The sequence below is a fragment of the Mastomys coucha genome, unplaced genomic scaffold, assembly GCF_008632895.1.
Source record: "Mastomys coucha isolate ucsf_1 unplaced genomic scaffold, UCSF_Mcou_1 pScaffold16, whole genome shotgun sequence".
NCBI lineage: Eukaryota > Metazoa > Chordata > Mammalia > Rodentia > Muridae > Mastomys > Mastomys coucha.
Window position 1 is genome coordinate 6,409,649 of NW_022196898.1, and position 26,120 is coordinate 6,435,768.

The 26,120-nt window shown below is 37.2% G+C and overlaps 1 protein-coding gene across 5 annotated transcripts in view; it reads right to left on the reverse strand.

Annotated features, from left to right (window-relative positions):
- Nbea (neurobeachin) overlaps nt 1–26,120 on the reverse strand; it is a 551,294-nt gene that overhangs the window by 262,643 nt on the left and 262,531 nt on the right. For all 5 annotated transcript variants that reach the window (XM_031373880.1, XM_031373884.1, XM_031373881.1 and 2 more), the window contains 2 exons: nt 16,579–16,640; nt 6,591–6,655 (listed from right to left, as the gene is read on the reverse strand). In XM_031373880.1, coding sequence (XP_031229740.1) covers nt 6,591–6,655; nt 16,579–16,640 — 127 coding nt within the window. The remainder of the gene's footprint in view (nt 1–6,590; nt 6,656–16,578; nt 16,641–26,120) is intronic.

A 26,120-nucleotide genomic window follows, 5' to 3' on the forward strand; every position in this document is an offset into this window, starting at 1 on the left:
GAGTTCTATGGTGGAATTTTTGGGGTCACTTAAGTATACTATCATATCATCAGCAAATAGTGATAATTTGACTTCTTCCTTTCCAATCCATATCCCATTGATCTCCTTTTGTTGTCTAATTGTTCTGGCTAGGATTTCAAGTACAATATTGGATAGGTAGGAAGAGAGTGGGCAGCCTTGTCTAGTCCGTGATTTTAGTGGGATTGCTTCAAGTTTCGCTCCATTTAGTTTGATGTTGGCTACTGGTTTGCTACATATTGCTTTTACTATGTTTAAGTATGGGCTGTGAATTCCCGATCTTTCTAAGACTTTTATCATGAAGGGATGTTGGATAGTGAAAACCATTCTCAACAATAAAAGAGCCTCTCGTGGAATTACCATCCCAGACCTTAAGCTGTACTACAGGGCAACTGTGATAAAAACTGCATGGTATTGGTACAGTGAGAGGCAAGTGGATCAATGGAATAGAATAGAAGACCCAGAAATGAACACACACACCTATGGTCACTTGATCTTTGACAAAGGAGCTAAAATAATCCAGTGGAAAAAAGACAGCATTTTCAGCAAATGGTGCTGGCTCAACTGGAGGTTAGTATGTAGAAAAATGCAAATCTATCCATTTCTATCTCCTTGTACAAAGCTCAAGTCCAAGTGTATCAAGGACCTCCACATAAAATCAGATATAGTGAAACTAAAAGAAAATAAAGTGGGGAAGAGCCTCAAGCATATGGGCACAGGGGAAAATTTCCTGAACAGAACACCAATAGCTTATGCTCTAATATCAAGAATTCACAAATGGGACCTCATAAAATTGCAAAGCTTCTGTAAGGCAAAAGACACTGTCAATAGGACAAAGTGGCAACCAACAGATTGGGAAAAGGTCTTTACCAACCCTATATCTGATAGAGGGCTAATATCCAATGTATACAAAGAACTCAAGAACTTAGACTCCAGAGAACCAAATAATCCTATTAAAAAATGTTATACAGAGCTAAACAAAGAATTCTCAACTGAGGAATATCGGATGACTGAGAAGCTCCTGAAGAAATGTTCAACATCTTTAGTCATCAGGGAAATGCAAATCAAAACAACCCTGTGATTCCACCTCATACCAGTCAGAATAGCTAGGATAAAAAAACTCAGGTGACAGCAGATACTAGAGAAGTTGTGGAGAAAGAGGAACACTCCTTCATTGCTGGTGGGATTGCAAGCTGGTACAACCACTCTGGAAATCAGTTTGGCAGATCCTCTGGAATTTGGAATAGTACTACCAGAGGACCCAGCTATACTACTCCTGGGCATATACCCAGAAGATGCTCTAACATGTAATAAGGACACATGTTCCACTATGTTCACAGAATAGTCCAAAACTGGCAACAAACCCAAATACTCCTCAACAGAGGAATGGATACAGAAAATGTGGTACATCTACACAATGGATGTGGTACATCTACTCAGGTATGAATTCATGAAATTCTTAGGGAAATGGATAGATCTGGAGAATATCATCCTGAGTGAGGTAACCCAATCACAAAAGAACACACATGGTATGCACTCTCTGATAAGTGGATATTAGCCCAGAAGATCGGAATACACAAAGTACAATCCACAATCCACAAGAAACTCAAGAACGAAGATCAAAGTGTGGGTACTTCGTTCCTTCTTAAAAGTGGGAACAAGATATTCATGGAAGTAGTTGCAGAGGCAAACTATGGAGCAGAGACTGAAAGGAAGGACAATCCAGAGACTGCTCCACCTGCTGGGAATCCTTCCCATATTCAATCATCAAACCCAGACACTACTGTGGATGCCAGCAAGTGCTGGCTGATAGGAGCCGGATATAGCTGTCTCCTAAGAGGCTCTGACAGTGCCTGACTAATATAGAAGTAGAGGCTCACAGCCATCCCTTGGACTGAGCACAGGATCCCCAATAAAGGAGCTAGAGAAAGGAAGGTGCTGAAGGGGTTACAGCCCCTTAAGTGGAACAACAATATGAACTAACAAGTACCCTCAGAGCTCCCAGGGACTAATCCACCAACCAAAGAGTGCACATGGTGGGACTCATGGCTCCAGCAGAAAATGGCCTAGACGGTCATCAAATGGGAGAAGAGGCCCTTGGCCCTGTAAAGGTTCTATGGCCCAGTGTAGGGAAATGCCAGGGTCAAGAAACAGGAGAGGGTAGGTTGGTGAGCAGGGGGAAGAGAGAGGGCACAGGTTTTTTTTTGTTTGTTTGTTTTGTTTTATTTTATTTTTTACTTTTTTTTCGGAGGGGAAATTGGGAAAGGAGATATCATATGATATGTGAATAAAGAAAATATTTAATAAAAAGTTCTAAAGAATTAAAAGTTTATCTTTTATCTTTTATATTGAAATGAAACAAAATGAAAAGTAGATCATTGTGAGCCCAGGTTATATTAACACTAACCATAAACATCCTGCATTTTCACAGTGAATTCATTAATTATATTTGATATTTCATTCAAAAGGGTGATAGGAGTTTATTTAGGAAAAAGGTTAATTCATTTAAAAGGATTATACACATCCTGTATTTTTTTTTAAAAAATGTCTCTCTTATATGCCTCCTCTTTAATTCATATTTTATTAACTTAAGTTCCAATTATTATTGCCAAGATATTACTGGTAATTTTACACCCCATTAACCTTGCTCTGCTATAATAATAAAGATTCTTTGTTAGATTCCTTTAAACGATCTAGTATATAATTCCAGGCTGTCCTGGGTGTGCTTTAGTTCAGTTACACATTCATGAGCATATTTTTCTTGTTAATTGTAGACGACTCATACATATTTTCTCTGGCTCTGATTGATGGACTGTATTCATGGGTGTAGCTGTTAAGGCAGATAAACATTTATAACAATTTCTACTTGGAGGTTTTAATTTTCATCCCTATAAGGAAAAAAATAAACGAACAGCCCAACAGCCAAGCTAAGAGAGATCTAGGAACAATGTTCTATGTCCATACAAATGAGGTAACACATAGTAAAGTGTGGAGTTTGTACATAGCACACAGTAGGTGCTCACAGTAGAAGATAAACAGATAGATGTGCCTTTACTCTAAAAAATGAATGGTGATCTACACACTGGCCTCTGGAAACCAGTATTAACATTTTGAATTTGAAAAAAAAAAGTCTAAATAGAAGAATGACCTAAACTACAGATAGGAACCAGAGAATTCTGAATATGTCTAATGTGTAGCAACACAAGTAGAGCCTCTCATCTTAAGTGTCTGTATATCAGAAGTTCTTAGAAGTGTCACATGCATTATTCTAAACCTTCAGAGAAATAGATGCTACCCCATTTTGGTTCATTCTCTAAAATAATGTCCGGGTATATATGGCTATGTTAAATATTTTGAATAAAAGCATTTTCCAGTGGAATACTTGATATTTGAACTTGGCATAAAAACATGTGTGTACCACATCTGTCTAGGCACTGTGAAAACATTCATAAATAAACAAAACAAACAAAAATACATACTGCCAGTGAGCAAACCCTAGCACTAAGCTATGGTGAATATGGCCCAAGAGGAAGAGGAGAGGCTGGGCAGCAAAGTGTCTACATGCTCAGTGCAGAGACAAGGGAGTGTACGGAAACCTTCTTCCACCTACCTTGGACTGTAGGGGAAAGCACTAAGAGTATAAAAACAGCCCCTCCTAGAGGCTCACCCAAACCATCTCACAAGTTCTCTACTGTCTTTCAACACTGACCATTTTAGCAATCTACTTACTCCTCTTCTTAAATACTTCTAATTTCTAATACACACTAGGCCACTATTCCAGGTTCCAGAGATGTGGTGGTCTATAAGACAGTCAATAAAATCTAAGTTTTAAGGAAAAAACAATTCAGGGTGGATAGCTGTGACCTGGTAACAAAGATGACTGGAGATTATGTCATGCAGTGAGGTTGTTCACAGGAATGTCTGTGACAGGGTCTGATCTATGTGGGTGAAGAGAGGGCCTCACACTGCAAGCTTGATTTTAAGTTTCCACTCACCTAAAACCCTTTCAGCTTGCTTTCCCACGACCCAAGATCCCAGTACTTTGATACCCACTGAATTTGTCAGTGGGGATTGCACAGCTCTCCCCAAAAGCAAAAAACACCTGTCATCAAAACCATGCTCCTCCTGCGCTGCTCTCCCTGGGGGAGCTGCACCTCTACTACATGGCACCCACTTATCAAAGCCAGAAAACTGGCTATACTTGTTTTTGTTATTTGTTTTCTCTTTTCTCTTTCATCACAGTCTTGTTGCTGATTTCCATATAGTGACATCAGCCTCAAGTAGACTGAAGCCTCTCAGGACCTCCCAGGGCAGTCTGGTTCCATGATGAGCCCTTGAATTAGTACATTACACTGCATACTACCCTAAGCCCAAGTGATGATGTCCCAGTGCCACAAGTCCTCTCATGACAGGGCCCTGGGCTGATGGAATCTGTAGCTCTAGATCCAAAGCTGGGGGATGACCAGAAAGACCACAGCAGTATACCTTGCTCTGAGATTTTGCTCTATATCATAACCGTTGTCTACAGGTTCTTGTTTGCTTTCTTAAGATCAAGTCGTCTGTATTCTAGCCTCCCTGGGTGGCTGAGCATAACCTGGAACTTCTAATCCTCCTGTCATCACCTCTCAAGATGTGGTATTAGAAGCATCTTCCACCACACCCAATTTATGTGCTGCTAGAGTTCAAACACTAGATTTCTTAAATGCTAGGGAAGAAGGGTCTACTGAGCTCCATCTCCAGCCCTGATCCCTAGAGTTTTATTGTCTCCCAGTGTGGATATCTTTTAACTGTGTCCCAGATCAAATTTAAGATGGCATTCCCTTACCACTGGCATGGTTCCTTCAACCTTAAACACACTGTCATGATAAAAGCCATTTTAGAATAAAGGACACCATGAAGCACTGTAGCTTAACTTAGAAAAACAGATACTCTTCTCCTTCATGTTTTGTGTGTGCTTTCAAATGTTCAGTTTTCATCCTGAAAAGTATCTTTACCATTGTCAATGCTAAGATCACCTTCAACTATGATCATAATACCCTTCCTCAGTAAGCTCTTGATGAGAATTTATGACTGTTTTTAAATGATCAGTATATTCTCTATTTTCTACTTTGCTCAGTACATGCAAACAAAATAGCAACTAGCTAAGGACCATCATGACACTGTTACTAATGTCCACAACACTTTGTTTACAATAAGATTTTACTTCTGGAAAATAAACTTCTTGAAGCTTTACATATTTGATATTAGCAAGTTTTCTAGCAGCATTCTTTTTATGTCAGTAAATATAACCTAATTGAAAGCACAAGAATTTCAGCTCCCTTATCTCTTACAATGTTATTGACAGAAAATCATCTTTTCATTTCTGATGCCTGGCAGAGTCCAGATGAGGGCATGGTCCCTAGCAACTGGAGTTACAGAAGCCGTGAGCCATCATATGGGTGCTGAGGGTTTAATCTGGGTTCCCTGGATGATGAGCCAGTGCTCTTAACCCCTGAGCCATCTCTCTTTCCCTATTACCAATTCTTATAATTTCCTTCACTATTTACCTTTTGGTAAGCATAAAACTTACTTTAATTTTCAGACCTGTATTATGATAAAAACATTATTCACTCACATCAAAGGAGGGAATGTACAATGAGATACCGTATAAACAAATGTAGTTTCTCAGGATACAGAGCAATGATGGAAGAAAGCACAACAATGCTAAAAACTGAGTTTTGATGTCACATATAAATTATTTTTCAAGGATCATTATTTCTTAACGAAAACAGAAGTTTAAATACTATAACTATTACTGCTGCATTAATTTATGTAAAGCTTGTTCCATAAAAATCAAGCATCATACCAAATATGTAGTAATTATTTTCCATAGAATGCAGTATATAGAAAATTCAACTTATAATGGTTGCCTGTCTCACGTTGATACAAACTACACATATGAAAGTGTGACATATCTAGCAACCTTAATACGTATACCATCCATAGAGCATTGCAAAACTCATAGTAAACAACCACTCACAAGAGTGACAAGTACAACAATGTTTTTTTTTTTTTTTTTTTACAACAATGGTTTCAAATAAAATTTCTCTCCTAGCATCATTAACAATGGTAAAAGGCACTCCTAGTTAAGGCTGTTACACCTGTATTGAACATCCTTTATACTTCTAGTCAGCTACCAATTACACGATAGGATCAGATGAAGTAACTTCATGTGAACTGATGAGGGGCTCAAGTGTAAACACCCAGCTTATCCTGAAAACAGATGGGGTGGCAGATGGGACTGCAGACTGGGTTCACTTGATCTGCCTAACACAACCTCGCTACTCAATAAGATGTGGCTCAAATCTCACAAAACTAAATCTAGTATCATTATTTCATATATGTTTTGTTTCCATAACTAAATACTTAACATCTAAAATTTATTAATTTAAAGTTCAAGTGCCTACATGTTAAATTATTGAATTCAAAGCTTTTTGTCTAACAAATTTTAGAACAGATGGTATGAGAGCACAATTGCCTGGTGGAATTAAATGCAGACTGTCTAGTTGCCCAGCAAGTGTAGAATTAATTACCTTCCTTCATTGATGAGTTCAATAAATGCTAGGCCTGCATTCTTCTGGATAGAGTTCTGCCATTCCTAAAGGAATAAACCAAAGCAAGTGTAAGAAAATTGAACATGCAAACAAAATAGCAACTAGCTAAGGACCATCATGACACTGTTACTAACATCCACAACACTTTGTTTTCAATAAGGTTTTACAACAAATGTCATTTAGAAGGAAAAAAACTTTAAATGATCCTGATTCACAGTTTTGAAGGCGGCATTTGGTTGCTAGAAAGCTGAAATTTGCTGCAAAGTGAGACAGTAAGTAAGGTGTCTGTCAGCACCAAGCTTCCTCCCAGGAAGGAACAAGTGACCACCAGAGGCCTGAAGGAGGCTCAAGGAGGAAGATTTTAGACTACTGAAGTCTTTAATCAGCGATACAGAGTTTTCATTAGAACTGGAAGCAAAATTATGCAAAATTATGCTTTTATGCATCTATGCTTTTATGCACCTATGTTTTATATATATATATATATACATTTATGTATCTACACACTTGTGCACATATATTTTAAGCAGCTGTGCCTTTATGGTTCTATCCATTTATGTTGCTAAGCCTTAGGCATTCTATATATTTATGCACTTATGACTCTACACAATCCATATCTTTACACTGCCTTGGGAATAAACTGCTCTAGACAGATTCACATTCTAAAAGACTGAAACAGCACAAAACTACAAATACGTTTGTTTCAAATGTGCATTACAAAACTTAATAGTAAAAATATTACTCTAATGTATTCTCTCTTTCCTAATAGGAGATTAGCTAAATTTGCTAAATGCCTGAATCTGGCAGCTCCACAGAGAAAAAGCCACAATTATGAACACCAACAACTCACATACAGTGTTTTGGACTAGAAAAGAATGCTGTTTGTTTTGTATTCTTCCCATGAAAGATTTGGAATATAATTTAAAAATCTAGTTTTGGTTTTGGGTTTATTCAAGTTATTTTCTTATTTGGCCAGTAAGTTTTGTTTGTTTGTTTGTTTTGTTTTTGTTTTTTTTTTTACTGAAAATTCTATTCCTTTCAGTATATATACATATATATATATATAATCTCTATTAATTACTCATGTCACTTGTCTACAAATCCTATCACATGACTTGTATTTTTTTTCTGCCCATGGAAAAGTATTTATTTTATATAATATTTTTGACAGCATAAATGGTATGGTGGTATAAAGGTGTACATTTTATTATAATAAAATGCCATTTAAGTTTTGAATAAAGTTGTTATCACCTTATAAGTAAACTCAATCCACTCAATCCACGTGTTTTCTGAATGACTATGGTAGTTATTAATAATGTTATTAATTATTAATTAACTGCAGCATTGAAACAAAATTTTATTTAGCTCATCATGTAGAAATTTATGCTTTTCTTTACATATGAAATACTGGCTACCCAGAGGTATTTAATTATCCTGACCATAAATTCAGGTTCATAAAAAAAAAAAAGTTGTGCTCTCCACACTATGAGTAGAGGAAATCTTTTGAAAACTACATAAAAAGAGTTAAGATAAGGATGCTGATGTTTAAATATAAGCAAGCCAATGGAACAATAGAAGCATACAACTTCTTTAAGAAATATGTATCTTACACAAGTGTTACACACACTTGAAACAGAATGTTAAGACCAGGATGTGGGCTGCTCTACACTACTCTATAGTATGTGAAATGGATGCTTTCTCAGGCTATATTTTGCCTCAAGGGACTCCTGCCCAACATCAAATTACTGTGAGGAGAGGAGTGGCATGAATGCATCCTGCTGGGTGCCTGAGCACCCCACATCACATCTCTGTCTTTGTGAGAAACACTTAATTTCAAGTTGAAATGCTTGCAAGGGACCACCAAGTCATTAGAACAGCTTCATCAGCCTTTTTAAAACTCTTCTTTGTGAATGCATGAAATTTCCTTAAGACAAGGGACTTTCTTGGGACCTGGATCTTGTGCGCAGACCGTTTGAAATGAGGCACTTTGAAGACAAATATGTTCCAGAAGGATGGCGATGAGATCCCTATGTTCTCTGATGGCCGTGAGATGAACCTAGACAGCTCAGGCCGAGAGCATCATTCTTTCCATCAGTTTCTCCTCATCTATGTCAGCTCAATGCACATACTCACTCCTCCTTCTTTGTATAAAATTAATGGCAGCTTAATCCTTGGATATGTAATCCATCTTAAACTTAAAAAAAAAACCATCATTAAGTAGAAGTAAAACTGGAAGAGTAAGAGTAGATTTAAAGTATGCTGAAAATGGGTTTTATATTTTCTGTATCTGTATCCTTAAGATCTACTTAATTAATTAATTAAGCTATCACCAAAAGTGGTGGTAGTTCTTAAAACCTTCAAAGTAAATGCTCATTGTAACTGATATGACACTGAAAAATCTGCACAGTAAGTTACTAAAGCTAATAACAAGAACTGAAGCAAAGAATACTGTGTACAATAAAAAAAGTGGAGCCCCACCCATTTTCTATGAATGTGGAAGTATGCTGGTGACCTTTACTGCCCACTTGACACCAGTGAAAGTGCCCTGGGAAGAGCCTCAACTGCGATATTCACTCATTCAGGCTGGGCTATGGGCATGTCTGTGTGCACCATCCTGAGTGTTAGTAGACAGAGGAGAGCCCAGCCTGCTGTTGGCAATGCTACCACTCGTCAGTGACCTCGACTAAAGGAAAGGCAGAGAGAGCAAGCCGATACCCAGTTTTCTCCCATGGTTCTTCCATCCACCTTCCTGCATTGAGTTCTATCCTGGCTTCCCTAATAATGAACTGTGACCTCAAACTGTGAGAGGAAATAAATCCTTTTTACCTCAAGAAGCTTTTGGTTATGACAAACAAACTAATGAGTATCTGCATGTATGCACAAAGTACCTTAAGCATTTTTTTCTTTTTTGCCTTTTTATGGCTTACTTTCATGAAAATTGTACCAAATCTTATAGGAAAAGATAATGTAAAAATCCCCCTCCCCAAAATCAGTAATTAACTTAGAAAGATTACTAATATAAAGTATAATCATGGAAAAACAAGAAGACAACATATAAATATATCATATACTAATCATTTGAAAATAAACATTAGGTCACCTAGAATTTTTAATGATCTCTGTTAAAACAAAAATTATAACTATAAAAAATTCACCAATATTGTGTAATTCATTTTTACTTACAATAAAAAGTCTACATTTTTAAATAATGTCTTAAAAGCAGTGATCTTCCCACCTATTAATATGTGTAGCATACATGCTATCATCACTTGGCATCTATGGCAGACTGTCCTAGAATCCCACAGGAATACCAATATTCAGGGTCATATAAAATGTTGTAGTATCAACATATAACATGCATACGTCCCTAGGTAAATACCAGTAGACTTATATTATTTAGTATACAGTGATATAAATGCCATATAGATATTGTCATACTGAATTTCTTAGAGAAAAACAACATAAAATTTGAACATGTTCAACATAAGGGCACATGCTTATTAAAGGAAAAATCTATCAAGAGGATATTACAATTCTAGACACTTATTCACAAGCCAAAAGGACATCTAATATCATTGAGCCTAACAGAGTGATAACAGGGAATTTCAATACCCGACTCTTACCAATTGACAAGGTATCCAGACAAAAATGACATAAACTCCAGAGGTAAATAATAATGTAAATCAAATGGACCTAAAAGATATCTACAAAACATTCTAACAAACACTGAAGAATGCTTTTGTTGTTATTGTTTTAGTTTGTATCTTTTTCTCAGAAGACTATGGAACTTTCTACAAAATTAATTCCATAGAGGATACAAAGCAAGTTTCAACAAAAACAAGAAAACAACTAACATCCTATATCCTATTTGACTTCCATGGATTAGAGCTCAATATCCACTACAGCAGAAACAGTACAAACAGCAGAAAGCACACATAACTGACTCTGAACAATGTACCACTGCATGAAAACTGTGTTAAGGCAGAAATAAAAAAGGAACTTAAAACCCTTTAAAAACTGAATGAAGGCCGGGCAATGGTGGTGCACGCCTTTAATCCCAGCACTTGGGAGGCAGAGGCTGGCTGATTTCTGAGTTTGAGGCCAGCCTGGTCTACAGAGTGAGTTCCAGTACAGCCAGGGCTACACAGAGAAACCCTGTCTCGAAAAACAAAAACAAAAACAAAAACAAAACTGAATGAAAATGAAAATATTAACACATTAAAATATATGGGGCACAATTAAAGCAATTCTAAGAGAAAAATATCAACATTTAAAAAATTGTTACATTCAAATATACAACTTAAGATTTATTTATAGATGTAGTTTTGAATTTCTTCAAGTCTTGAGGTTGAGGTTAAAGTTTAAGATAAGAAGAACTTCTAAAATTCAAAAGTTGAACATGTAAAGTCTAACTCTTCCAAGTTTGATTTATTATGAGACCATGAAGACCCTTCTCATAGCACAAGAAGTAACATGAGACAAGGGACAGAACTTCCTGCTGATTGATCTTTCTCTGTGGTGAATGGCCATTTTCCTTTCCTTAATTGTCTCACTGGGGCTTCCCTGTTTTAGGGTGAGCATCCACATGTTTTTAGATAAACTAATTCATCTGAACATGAAGAGAGGGAGCTTACAGAAAGTACATAGAAAAAGGATGTATTGTTAAAAATTAATTTAAAAGATTGTGTAAACTTCATTTGAAAAACACCTAGGAAGATGTAAAGGACTCTACACAACTCAAAAATATACTGTCTGAATTTTTAAAATAAATTTATTATTATTATTATTATTGTTATTATTATTATTATCATCATCATCATCATCATCGATGTATGTGTGGTACTGGTGGTGTTCATTGGTATGCTGTGCCATGGAGTACTTGTGGAAGTTGTTAGCTGTCAAAGGACTAACTGAGGTGCTTACTGACATATCAAAGCAGATTCTGGTCACCAGGTTCTCCTAGCGTCCCTCAGTCTCTACCAGTTACAGGGTCCTCCTCGCTGGCATACCCTACACTCTGATCTGAACTCTCCAGCCTAATGGCTGGACTGCCATTTCACAGTATGTTCTTCCCTATATAATCTAGTCGTTTCAGCTACACCCCTTTATTGGCCTTGTGGGCCTCTTGCCCTCTTGGCTGATGTTCCTGGATAACCCTCCCCCATGCCCACTCACATGGCCCAGCTCAGACATGTTCACTCTGGATCCTTCCAAATGTCTCTGGCTATGCTCACCCTCATACCTATGGTGCTCTCCCTTTTATCTACAATAAACCTTCTCCTCCACCATACTTAGTCACATTCATTTCCCCCATTTTTCCTTTCCTTCCCTTCCCTCTTCTCCCTTCCCTTCCCTTCTTTTTTTCTTTTTCTTTCATTCAGAAGTGAGATAGTAGATTTAGGGCTTTGGTTCTCTCATTTCACAATGGGTTATGGGAATAAGCGCTGTCTATCATGCTTGTGGTCAAGCACTATATTACCTTTGGATCCACCCAGCTAACCCTAGCTATTTAACTTTTGATGTGCTATAAAAAAAGCTGGCCCCCAACCTGAGAACAGACATAAGAGAAGACAGACAAATAGACCTGCAGACCTGTTTGAACTGCCTTCAAGGACTGTGCCTCCTTCCCTGCTAATGCTGCGTGAGTCCTTCCCTGCTAATGCTGTGGCGGAAGCTTACCGGCTTCAGGGTCCATTTCCAAAGATCATTCCACAACCATTCAGTCTTTGGAGCCACACACACATGTGCCTGATTATATCAATTAAACATCTCAGGCCATGTATCTTTTCATTCTGCCTCAGTGCCTTCAAATTTACATGTGATATCTGCAATGCTGTAGATAGCCCTAACCTCCTAGGGACTAGAAGCATGTCACTAAGGCTTCAATGTCCACCACCATACTAATAGACAGTTGCAGGGTGCCTAGGAACTGAATCACATGTGACAGGACTGCAAAACAGTTGGGATTTAGTGACATTTCTAAAGGCCCACAGAAAAACACACGATCCATCCCTGGCTTTCTCATATTTATCATCTTATTACACAGTCTAATGCCCTTACAATACTGAGTATATATGAACCAAGACACTGATCAGGGTTCTGCATGTTAGCCTCAGCATGGCCTCAGAACGTCATCTTGGCTTTATTACATCTAGAAAAAAATCTTTTTTCTTTTGTACCATCTGACTAAACTGTAGCAAATTGGAGAAAAAGATTTTTTTTAAATTAAATGTTCAAAGGCCAAATCACTTGAAAGGAAAAGGCTTTTCCTCAGTTGTGGCTCCTTTGTGAGTGCTGTGTTTTAAAGCCCTGAGTCACACCCTGACCACACCAGTCACCAAATCCTTTTAGTTAAATATATGAAGTATTTAGAAAAGAACAAAGTCATACAAACCACAAAATAATTCATGCTGAGCACGTCATACGTAGATCCAAGGAGTCATTATTTTAACTTATGTATTTTCAACTTTTAATGAGAATAGGAATGATTTATTAAGCAGGCATTTGCTTAATCAGTGCTTTAACTCAGAACGCACTTAAATACTGATAATTTTTTTCATGAGGTCTCTCAATTTATCTCTTGACACACAAAGCAAAGAGAAGTGCATGTGCATCTGCAAGCTTATAGAAACTTAAAGAAATCCTGTGGCTAACACCACCTCACGAGAGCTCTTCTTGTCAAGATTTCCTAAAGAGAAATCTGGAAATAATTAGAAACTATTAAAGTACCTAAAAAGTTTGCTTGGAAAAAGTCAATCTGCTATTCATCAAAGACTGTAGTAGAGCGAGGATAGCGTAGGAGCATGTAAGTGGTAGGAGGGGCAGCAAGCACCTCCGTCACAGCACAGCAGATTCAGACCCTGATGCCATGCTTCCTAGAACCCAGGAGCCTGCGGGACACTGGCCATCGGCTCCTTTGCCACACAGACCAAAGGATAACCACTTTATTCCTTATACTTCAAAATGATAAGAATACATTTTGTTAGAAAGATGCTAACCACTAAATTAATACAAACCATAAGTGAAGACTAAAGAACTAATTCTAAAAGTTTCAGATGTACATGGAAAGAAAAGTATCCAAATATAATAAAAATTGTTCTGTGTTTTTGGAACAATAAACAAATTACAATAGAAAATGGTAATATCTTCTTGAAACTAAAAATATGTTTTTGAAGAAATGCAAAATTCCACTGGGGGTAGACTGGACACCATGCCCCTTAGAGTTTAGAGGGTGCCATATGAACTGAATTATCCTTGACAAGTACCTTCAGACATTTGTAATGTGATCTCATGTGAATTTAGAACACATTTTGGACACATACTATTGGTAAGAGTTATTTTTTTAAGAGCTTAGATAGGGAGGGAAGAAAATCAAATATTCTTAATAATATGGTAGTAGTGAACATGGAACTTCCAACAATAAATGAAAAGTGTAAAAGTAAAAGCATTTAATGAGCTGCAGCAAAGAGATATAAGGCACCCAAAATAAAGTTCACTTCCTTTTTCTTTCAATCCCTGTGCTTATTCTAATCTCAGTTTTCAATGTCTTGTCTAAGTTTAAAGATAAATTTTATGCAAACACACTACAAAATGATACTTGTATTGAAAACTTACTTTGGCAGGAATTAAATCTCAGCATGGATACTATTTCATGGTTCTATCTCACTGTGAGGTAAAGTGCATATAATATATACAGACACTAAGAATGCATATTCTGAATTACTTCTGTTAGTCTCTCACTACTGCTCATCATCTGTGGTGGCTGACAGTAAAACAAAGCAAACGAGCTCTGCAGGCCATGGTTTTAAAGATTCATCATGATTGCCTGCCTTGGCAGGAAGACAGCTCACAGACTGGTGCTAATTCTATGGGATCAGCTCCAATGGAAGAAATGCATTAAGGACTGCAGAAAAGAACATGCTTTGTAGAGTGCTAGGCCCAGCTACTCTATAGCACCGTCAACTTTTTTTCATCAGAGGCCTGCCACTTCTATGGTCATCTTGCTAAGAGATGAAAATCATGAATTTGAACAGTAGTGAAAAATGTCATTTTATTTTAAGAACGTTTTGAAATGTGTCCATCTTTCTTAGTGCCCTCAAAAACAAAGTCTGAAAACATCCATGGTTCAACAATGATCTGCAATGATGGACTGATAAGCTTAGCTTCACACTGAAATACTTAACTTACCCAACTGAATTTGATAGAATGAAAAGCACTCATTGGCTTTCTTAAAAGTGCATTGTAGAAAGTAACATTACAGATTGACAGAAAATAATAAGACAGTTGTTTTTAATGTGTAGTCCTTTCAAGTTACTTATATGAGGTTATTTAACTGATAAACCACTTGAAACATTTAAAATTTTCAGTGTTCAAACACTGAATTATTTTTAAAATTCAATTTGGAAATCAATCTAAGAGGCCTGTTTACCCGGCTGTCCTGCTGACACACAGGAAAATGTACTACAGAGACAGCTTACATTTCCCACTCTTCCTTCCAATCAATATCTGAGGCAAAGTTTCATCTCTAGGGCCCCTAATGGCAGGAATTTCTGGAGCCAGCAAATGGGTAATGTTAAACCCACAATTAGAAAAAGAGGCCATCAAAGACACCAGATCCTAATGCAACACTGCTCTTTATTCTCCGAACTGCAGTGATAGCCAGGGCTAAGAAAAAGGGCATTCAAAACCATGCCTTGCCACAAAAGCTGCTAAATATCTGGATTCTCCTCCACCTAAAATATCCACAGATCTCTCATCTCCCTTGAACTCAGGCCCTCGGCACTGGGTACAATTTTCACAAGCTCTGCGGATGAGCTCCTCCCAGGGCTGCTGCTCTCTGTGTTTTCCTCTCGACCGTATTCCTGGCTTCCCATGAACATACACCTAACGAAAGTAAACTGGCAATCTGAAGGTAAGCTTTCGCTGTTTGCTCTAGAATATTTAAAGACCACTGAAGTCACGATCGGCTTCTCTGGGTTGGCTGTGGCGTTTGAGGTGGACCTCAGGCTGTTATGACCTAGCTGTGATCACCCTTCTACTGAGTAGACCAAGGATAAGTCAGTAAGTAAGCTTTTGCTGTTTGTTCTGGGATGGTTAAAGACCACTGTCTTACGTGGGTTGGCTACGGCATTAGGTGGACCTCAGGCGAGTTATGGACATCAGGTGTGTTCACCCTTCTACTGAGGAGATCAGGGATAAATATAACAGCTATGACTACAAATATGTATCTACTCCCCTTTTCATTCTATTATGGAATATTTCATATTCATATATTTCACCAGGAGACATGAACTCCTGGTGAAAGGAAAGAACATTAAATTTCTACTTTAGTTATCCAAAAGACTAATACATGGTTCTTTTCCTTCAAGCTTTGGATAGATTGATTTTTTTGTTTAATTTTAAAAAGAAAGAATAGCCAATAATTTATCTTTAATTCTTGTTAATAAAAATAATTACAACTCAGTAGACTTTTAGACTTATAAATACAATATACATACCAATTCTACATAAAAATGGGAAAGCAGCCCATCAAAGATGCCTCACCAATGGCTGGATTGCATGTGTTTAGTACTGATAAAAAGGGCTTGACTTTCTACCACTTCTAATCTGACAGAGGAGAAAACAACAGTAACTATGAGTTAGGTTTTAAAATTGTAATGTGTGCTGAAGAATCTTAAAAGATGGTATGAACAATATCAAAAGACCTTAAGAACACAGAACAAAGGCAGGCACTGACAGAATAAAGCAACGGGAGGTCATGAAGGACAGAGACCAGAGAACACAGAGGCAAGAGAAGGACAATCAGGCAGTGCTTCCGGGGATGGGCATCGAGGCATGAGGGCACTGTAATGTATCAAACCATCGCCTGCATCTCCACAGCGAGAGATACATTTAATTATCATTACTATTATACGCGTGTAAGGAATGCATATAGAGTTTAATTTAACCACGAGAATGAAAGTCTTACCTGAGAGCAAAGCAGCATGACAAGCTCCACCACAGATGTGCTGGACTTCATACAAACGAGGCCTGTGTAGGGAAAGGTCAGAGCAAAGAGTTACCACATGGCAGCCACAGATTACCCAATTTTAAAGTAAAAAAGATTTCTATGAGATGAGACTTCAGAAATTACATTCATCCATATAGTCTTCCATATTATTTAAAATATTCAGATGTTTTAAATGATATGAAAATTTCTAAAATATTGATTTTATTTTTCAGTTATTAGGTCAAGGTACTTTAAAATTTTTATGTAATGTAAGGGATGACTATTGAAATCGGGCTAGTCAGTGCTGCATTAATCCAAAGGTATTGCTGTATGACTGTTTCCTGGAGTAGAGTACAAGGATGAAAGACCTGCTGGTATTTTCTACTTGGAGGGTCAAAATTAAACAATGTACGCATAGCTCATTTACCACAGCTTATTAAATGGTCCAAACTCATAGACCAGGTACAACAAGGATTGAAAATAATGCACACAATAGGTATGCAGTTACACGGATCACCAACCCTACGTCTGCAGGGGACTGTGTGTGAAGTTCCCTACATCATCTCATGCAGGTCTCATCAGTTCTAATGCCATGCCTACCCTACAGGAAAAACATCTTGGAAGTAGGCAGTGGTGGTGCACGCCTCCCAGTACTTGAGAGGTAGAGGCAGGCAAATTTCTGAGTTTGAGGGCAGACTTGTCTACAATGCTAGTACCAGGCTGGCCAGAGCTGGATACAGAAGAGTACTGTTTTGAAATACCAAAAAAGAAAGAAAAATCTATAAACACTTGGACATTAATTATTCAATTCCTCTAAATAAAGGATAATTTGCAAAACATTATATAGAAGAAAACATCATAATAGCTACTTCTAAAAGTACCAAAGTAAGGAGATGTAAATTAGATAATAATAATGGTAATAATAATAATAATAATCTGTGTATGAGAATATTAATTTTAGTGGTTGCTATCTTAAAATACCAATCTCTGATGAGCACATAAGTTATAATGGCTGTCCAAGTCATAGTGCTGTTTTGAAACAAAGATAGCTTAAGAATAGATCTAATTTTTTTTTTTTACTCCTAAGTACAAATGCAATAAAAAAGTATCTTTTAAATGAATCTTAGTTTGAGTGTGTACATGATGTGTGTTGGGGGAGCATGTGTGCAACAACTATGGGAGTCATAAGGACAGTGTGTGGGTTCTGTGCTGGAACTCAGGTTTTCGGGCCTGGGGGGCAAAGGTACTTATTGCTGATCCCACCTGCTGGTCCAGTAAATTGTCTTATAGAAAGAGATGCTTTGCTCTCACATTAAAATGCTAACAAATGCAACATTAAAGCAACAGTTATATTTTCTTGTTTTCTTAAGTTGATTTCAACTAGCAGTCTCAAGTGCCTTGTAGACAAGAGCATGTGCAATTATTAGAGGGGTGGCAAAATACCCTTTTGTGATCATTGTGCTAAAGAGTTTATCCACGTCATAAGTACAGACAGAACAAGCTTTAAAAAGTCTCCGGTACTCCATCTTATCAGATCCTAGGCAGACAGCTAATGAAATAAGAGACTGATGTGAAAAGCTTGTTTAAAAGATGTGTGGTGTAACTGGTCAGAAATCCTCCACTCAGGAGCTACGGAGTCAGAAAGATTGATGGACCATGTATCGCTTGCTTGTTGGCTCATCAAGTACTTGGATTCTGACAAAGAAAACCTTAAGGAAAATTCCACACGATTGTAATTAAGATGTGGATATATTAACACAGACAATACTACTCTGCAGTAAGAATTGTCTGTCTTTATTCTATGTTGATTGTGAATACCTAATACTTTAAAGTAAAATCTTAGAAAAATGGAATTATTATTGACAATTTTTAAAACAAACTATTTTGTAGTAGTTTATAATTCCTAGAAATATTATGACTGCATCATAAGAAAAAATATAAAAGGTTACACCAGCAATGTATTTTTCCAAAGGATTGTGAACAAGCCGACAGCACAACAAGATGGTGTTTGTAAACACATCCCTTCTCATGTGTGTACAAGAAGATTGAACTTCGATCTGGAGAGCCTCACTCTTTACCAGGGAGTTTTCTCTAATGAGTTTTGGTCAGAGCCACCTGTTCTCGAAGGACAAGCCAGGAAGCAAAAACAGACCTAACACTGATGATGAGAACATAAGCTATGGAAATTCTGGAAACTTACCAGAAGTATGGTTTGTTATAAACTATTCCTAAGTGTTAGAAGGAGTACAAACAAGACAAATACTATGCAGTAGTACATGAAATACTGAAATGTACACACAGGTAATATCATATCCTAATAAAATCACCACATTTGCAAATTTAAGAAGAATCATATTTCATACTGTGGAGCTTTAATCAGAAACTCAAGAAAGTACAATTTATCTGGTGATGCTATGAACTACTCTGAATTGTTTAGACAATGGCAAGTCATGTACTCACAGAGGTCTTAGCGCACTGAATTCATCTGTAACTGAATCAATGCATCTGATACCAATGCTAAGGAAGGTCATGATGGCTGTGTGATTAAGGTGACTTGACCAGCTTGCCTTGGTCAGATGTAGATTAGATGTGGGATGGGGAAGCAATGTTTTATTCAACAAGGACAATGTGATCAAGGAACAAATAGAAATGTCTCAATAGACCTTTGTGACTTGGGGATGGATGACTGGAGTATGGGGGGTGGGTTCTGGAAAGCAGAACTGGAAATCTTAAGCTAAAGTTCAGAGAAAGGCTGGAGAAAGAAAATTATAAATGGTTTGGGAAGTTGAGATGAGTTCTGAGCAGGTTATGAAGTAGGGGTAATGGTTCTAAGGACTGCTAATGGCATTCCAACTGTAATGGCAATCTGCACTTTATCCGCTGGAAAGTAGCCTTCACTGGAGCTATACATGTAATGCAGAGGCAGGTGGTCCTCTGTGAATTTAAGCAGGTTCCAGGACAGCCAATGCCACATGGTAAGTCCCTTTTGGAAGGTAGGGACAAAAGTACAGGACATGCTACAGAATGTTCATACCAGATGGTATTTATTCACCAGAATAACTATCCTGCACATAAATACTAACCCAGCACTACATGACACTGGTTTTGCAGCATAAAGCAAAGAGCTAGATGGATATAGTGGGATTCTGTGGCATGAGAGGAAGCAGTTTGGCAAATAAAAGATGCTCTACCAGAAGATGACTGCTCAGTCTCTGAGTATATTGTGAACAACATTGCTTAAGGATGATACCACCTAACAGGTAGCCAAGACAGACATGTGTGTGTATTAATTTTAGATGGTCTAGATCCAGACAGCTAGCAATGTAGATATAGGAAGAAAACACTTACCCCAATTTGGCTGATATCTGAGTACACATTTACTATGAACTTTGAGAATTCTACTTTGAAAATACATTTCATCTTGCTAAAACAAAACCAACTAAAACAATAAAATGAAAACACTATACCAATGGAGAGACAAGATTATAACCCACCCAAATGAATATGAAGTTAGAAACTTGGTCTTTGTAAACAAAGCTATACTTGCTTAATACAAGCACTATCCAATGCTACAGTTAAATTTCTTTTAAAGACTAGTTAGTCTTCAGAGTGAATCTGAGCATTTGACTAATCTGTTGAATTTGAAGATCAAGTTGAAAGAACCTTTTAGCTTTCAAATACTACATAATAGTCCAGTCTCTAAGGCTGTTCCTCTTGGTAGGAAGGGTAATAGTCAATATACAACAAGCAAAGGGACTCATCTTGGAAGCAACATTACATTCTCTCTCATGAAGGGCTCATTCTGAAACAGGAGTCTTTGCAAACATCTATGACAAAGAATCTCAACATGTATTTAGAAACTATCACTAGTTGACAGGAAACAAGCACACAAACAAAACACAAGCTTAGTAAGATGCGGAGGGGTGAAAAATGGAAGGATCAAGAGGCCAATTCGTGTAGAAAACACATACTGAGCAATGTCTGGAGGGTTTAATAAGAGTGAAGAGTGCAGTGGAGGTGTTGTCAGCAGGTAACTGAAATGTGATACAGAGGATCGTGGACAGTGTATAGGACAGCAAAGTTAGCAGCCTTGTGTGGGAATGTCTGCAAGGACGGCAGTGGGCTGGTTGGTGCTGATCCTATGTTGGCCAAAGAGGGGGAAAACAAATGTCTGAGAAACGAAAAAAAACAGAGAGAGAAAGACAGACAGACAGACAGACAGACAGACACAAAAATAACACCAAGCCAGAACAAAGGTACTGTAATACTGTGGGCAGTGCTTCTCAACCTTTCCTAATGCTGTGACCCATTTAATACAGTTTCTCATGTTGTGGTGACCCCAAACTATAAAATTAACTCATTGCTACTTCATAGCTGTAATTTAGCTACTATTACAAGTAGTAATGGAGACATCTGCTATGCAGGATATTTGGTATGCCACTCCATGGGGGTTGTGACCCACAGATTGAGAACTGCTGCTGTAGACTGTGAAGGATAGAAGAAACTCCCCCTGGTGCTTCTTGTGACTTAGTTTCTCATGCTGGAAGACAAGAACATTAACAGACAGTGGCTTTAGGATGCCGCAGAGTCTCTACTTCTCTCTGGCACAATAACCATTTTCTGCATTTTTCTATACTTTTTTTACTTTTGTATTTAAAATATGCCATTTATTGCTTCTTCTAACACTGGTAGGATCCTCTCCATACAAGTTACATTCAAAAACTATCAGATAGTTTCAAAAATCACCAGAGTAAGTAATTGATGTGGATTCACAAATTTAAAACCATAAAAACAAGACTCCAAGAACAGTATTACAGAACTACTGGAAATACCAATGATGAGTTAGCATTCCATTATAACTGTGAATAATGCTAGAATAATGAACATGTGTAGAAGAGTATGAGCTAATACTTCACTAGACATCTCAAGTTCTTCCTATATCTTTTTTTTCCTGACAGTTTGATGGCATCAACTGTAATATAACTTAAAGAAGCTACAATATTAAGTACATTTAAAACATCAATTTGATTCATTTAATTTGTTATATATTAAAATAATAAATTTTGTCTGAGAACAAAGCCCATCCAGATACTGTAGAGACAGTGAAAGCTGGTTTGTACAGTATACTCACAGCTCAGTTGATACAAAATGGCAGTCTGGCTGTATTAGAGTAACACTGTTCAGTCTCCTTCTCTCTAGAGGCCTAGGTAGCAAATATCTTACAGTGAGTGTCTGCTACAGCCACTCATAACTGTTTTTGTACCACTACACTGCAAAAATAGTCTCATAAACAGGCATGGCTCTATCCTAACAGGGATGCGTACCAAATGCAAACACACAAATTTACCTATAGATTTTTTTGAACTTCAGGGTAAATAATTTGGTATGCACATAGGTGTTTACCAACTAAAAATTCCAAATATGAAAAGAAAAAATTGAAAACTTTCTTTTAAGGTTACAGAACACCAATGGCTCAGGTTCTAAGATCAAGAATTGGTAAATGCGAAGCTCATGAAACTGAAAAGCTTTTGTGAGGCAGAGGAAACTGTCAGTATCTCAAGACAGCAGCCTACAGATTGGGGAAAAGATCTTTATCAATGATGCAAAGGAAACTGTCAGTATCACAAGACAGCAGCCTACAGATTGGGAAAAGATCTTTACCAACCATGCTTATGATAGAGGGCTAATATCCAAAATATATAAGGAACGCAAGAAGGTAGACACCAATAAGCCTTATTTGGTGCTATAACACTCTTGGGCATATACGCAAATGATGCTCCACCACATACTGGTAAGGATGTGGAGAAAGGGGAACTCTCCTCCATTGCTGATGGGAAAGCAAACTTGTACAATCACTTTGGAAATCAATCTGGCAGTTTCTGAGAAAGTTGGAAATAGTTCTGTCTGAAGACCCAGATATAGCACGCCTGAGCTTATACCCAAAAGCTGCTCCCTAACTATCCCTGCAGAGACAATGTGCCAGGGTGGGGGGAATACTAGGAGAGGGGAGCACTCTCTCAGAAAGAAGGGGAGGGGCATGGGAAAGGGTCTCTTTGAAGGCGGACTGGGAAAGGGGTAGTGATCAGGATGAAAAATGAATAAATGAATAAATGGGAAAATTATTTTAAAAAAGATTTCCAAAAACTGGACTAGCAGTAAAATTTCACCTGAATAGCAATGATCTGTTTATAATCCTCATTCTCCTTGGTGTCAATAGTCATGTCTCTGAAGGCATGTGCCCCTTTGAGTGACTCAAGTGCTCCATCTGTTAGCCTAGGCCTTCCAGAAGAGGCTATGAATTAAACTTAAATGGAACTATTAGCTTTCTTATATATCCGAGTTACAAAATATTTCTGGCTTTAAAATCCTGAATAAGGGTTTTCAAATATTTATTTTAAAAAATTTCATGCGATTTAACCTCTTCATGCTCATAGTAATGGTTCTCATTTACATGAAATGCATTAAAAAATTCATGAAAAAATAAGTATTAGTAAAATAAATACTATACATTTCTCCATAGAAATTCTACTAGGTCAAATGAAGTAAAAATCCATTTCTAAACAGGAATGGCTGAGTGAGGACCTTTAGCCTGCACATTTAGATTGCCTGTGTTGGTCAGAAACTAAAGTAGCTGTTACGTGAGGGACATAACACACCAGTAATCATTGTGACTGACTTACTGATATGATCTTTCTAACTTCTTGTCATTCTGTTGATATGTTACAGGAATTATTATGACACAGTAATTCAGAGGAGTGTGTGTGTGTGTGTGTGTGTGTGTGTGGAGGGTGTGTGCACGCACACATGTGTTGCTTGGCTTGAAGTTTGTAACACTCACAGAAGATTGTTCTATAAAAGCAGAGATAACAAACCTATCATAACAGGTCTGACATAGGTTCATCCTGCCCAAGCTGGCTTCTTCTACTTTAAACACTTGCTGATTTGCGTTATCTCATCAAAAATGCCATAATTAATAAAATTTTGGTAACTGTTGATGGTGAATACCACTTCTCATGTGTTTTTCCCTGCTATTCATTGACCTGATTCATTGTATCTTAAAAATAAGTGAAATGTCTAAATCGTTCAGTAGTAACCATGTTGGATAAGGCTGTGCTTAAACACATTTTACATTAAATTATTTAGTCTGGAGTCCACAACTAAGCAAATGCTGGAAGCCTTGCACTGAGGAAGCGCTTGCTATATAAGGAAGCCAATACACTCTGCCTGAAAAAGCTATCAGCTTAATTACAGGAAAAAGGCACTTACTTTTATGTTTATGAAATAATCTACAATGCACTAAAACAGAATTACAGCTAAATACCATTTTTATAAAAGCAAAAAATATATATAATTTTGATGTTTCTTAGACGCATTAAACTTATTTTTTATACCAATGGTGAATGACTGGAATGTTTTGCCCCTTTCCTGACCTCTTGATTTAGTTAGACTGCAATGAAGGGAACGAAAGAGGGAAAGAAGAGATGTGTTCACTGTCACAAATATCTGGCCTTCCTAGGACTCTGGGTTAAATGTGATGACAACCGATTAGGTAGCTCTAAGCTAGTCCAAACGTGCTCCTCTTCTCCCCACCAAACCTCAGAATCTAAGACCCTCACTTTAACACAAACACTGATAAATATGTCTTTCTCAAGTTCAGTACTGTAAAAAAGCAACTGGGCCAAATAATCATCGAAAGGTAACCTAGCTTAACTATGCATGTCATTAAGTGAGATATCAGTAATCAAAGAGGAGAGAAAAGCATGAAAACCATATATGATATAAATAGCAACATAAATAGTTTAAATAGAAGGATATAGAAATGTTTTTATTTTTAAAATGACACCATATTTTTAAATGATGGAATTCTTTTAGCAGTAACATAAAAATGAACAATTTATAGTTGTATTTCTAAACTACTTATATTCCAGCTCTCATTAGTTTTAAAACTCAAATAAATATATGTAACTTCTGAAATTTAAGAAAGTTTAAAGTTGCCCTAACAGTCATATGAACCCTTTATATTTATATTACAAATGCAGGTTCTTTTTCTTTCAAGTACTTAGTATTAATAAGCCATGATAAATGTAAATGTCAGGTATCACTTTCTTTTCATCAGAAAGCTTTCGTAAACTTACAGATAAAAGGCTAAGACAATTACTAAAAGGAAAGCACTTGATAATTATTGTGATGAAAGCACAAAGGGAAATGCTTTCAAGTGGAGGCTGGTCAGGTCTATTCTCAAGAGTCTCAGCCTTACCCAACAATTACAGACTTGAATTGTGGAAGCAATCTGAGAAAATAGGGCCTTCAACAGCTGCATGCTCAAGAATTCTAAATTCTCAAACTCGACCTAGACTGAGCTTCTGTCATAAATGTAGCATTTAAAGCAAAACACTAAAGGTGAGCAAAGAGCCACCTGTTTTTATTTAATATTAGCAATGAAGGTTGCAGAAATTATAAGCTCATATTTTACTCAAAGGAATAATTCATTGCTATGATATTCTTAAAACTGTGTAAACAAAATATATATCATGCTGTTATTAATTTAATTATGAACTAAAATTATTTTGTGTAACTGTGGGCCTGTGAAACAGATCATCAGGAAAAAGCACAAACCCGGTGACCAGAGCTTTATCCTTGAAACCCAAATAAAGGGGTAACAAAAGAATCAATGCCATAAAGGTGATGTCCTACCTCCTGTATGTGCTCAATGACATGCACATACCCACACATCATCACATACACACAATAATAATTATAAAAATGTAGAAATTACCTTGTCTAACCAAAGATCCCAAATCTAATTCAAGTCTAGTTATAATTCAGAGTAAGATTTTAGAGACAAATTATATTATATACCAGTTCTCCAATAATGATGCATAGAAATTTGTATGCAAGTGTCTATGTAGACACAAAGACATAACATAAAATATTAAAACTTATCAACCAAAAGTAAATAGTACTTTCTTTTTTTTTGTTTTTGTTTTTGTTTTTGGTTTTTGGTTTTTCGAGACAGGGTTTCTCTGTGTAGTCCTGGCTGTCCTGAAACTCACTCTGTAGACCAGGCTGGCCTCGAACTCAGAAATCCGCCTGCCTTTGCCTCCCAAGTGCTGGGATTAAAGGCAAATAGTACTTTCTAATTCATCTTGGAACAAGAGATATTTCTCCTCTGAAACTGAATGTAGATGAAGCACATTGATCAGAAAGGCAGGAACAGTGGTTCGCAAGAATTAAGTTGAATTCTAAAACAATTATTGTATATAGTTACATCGTGCCAGGGCACAAATGAGACAGGTGAGCCCTACTTCCTACTGAAGCCTCGATTCCAGTGGAAACCCAGGCAAACACACTGGGCAGTTTTCAGTGAGGGCAGCAAGGCCTATCTCAGCAGCATTTGAGGACAGTGGTTTGGTGATCTTGACAGTGTTTTAATTAATTTTTAAAACAGAAATAGAACATTTCTTTAAGTGCTTCTCAGCCATTCAGTGTTCCTCAATTGAGAATTCTTTGTTTAGCTCTGT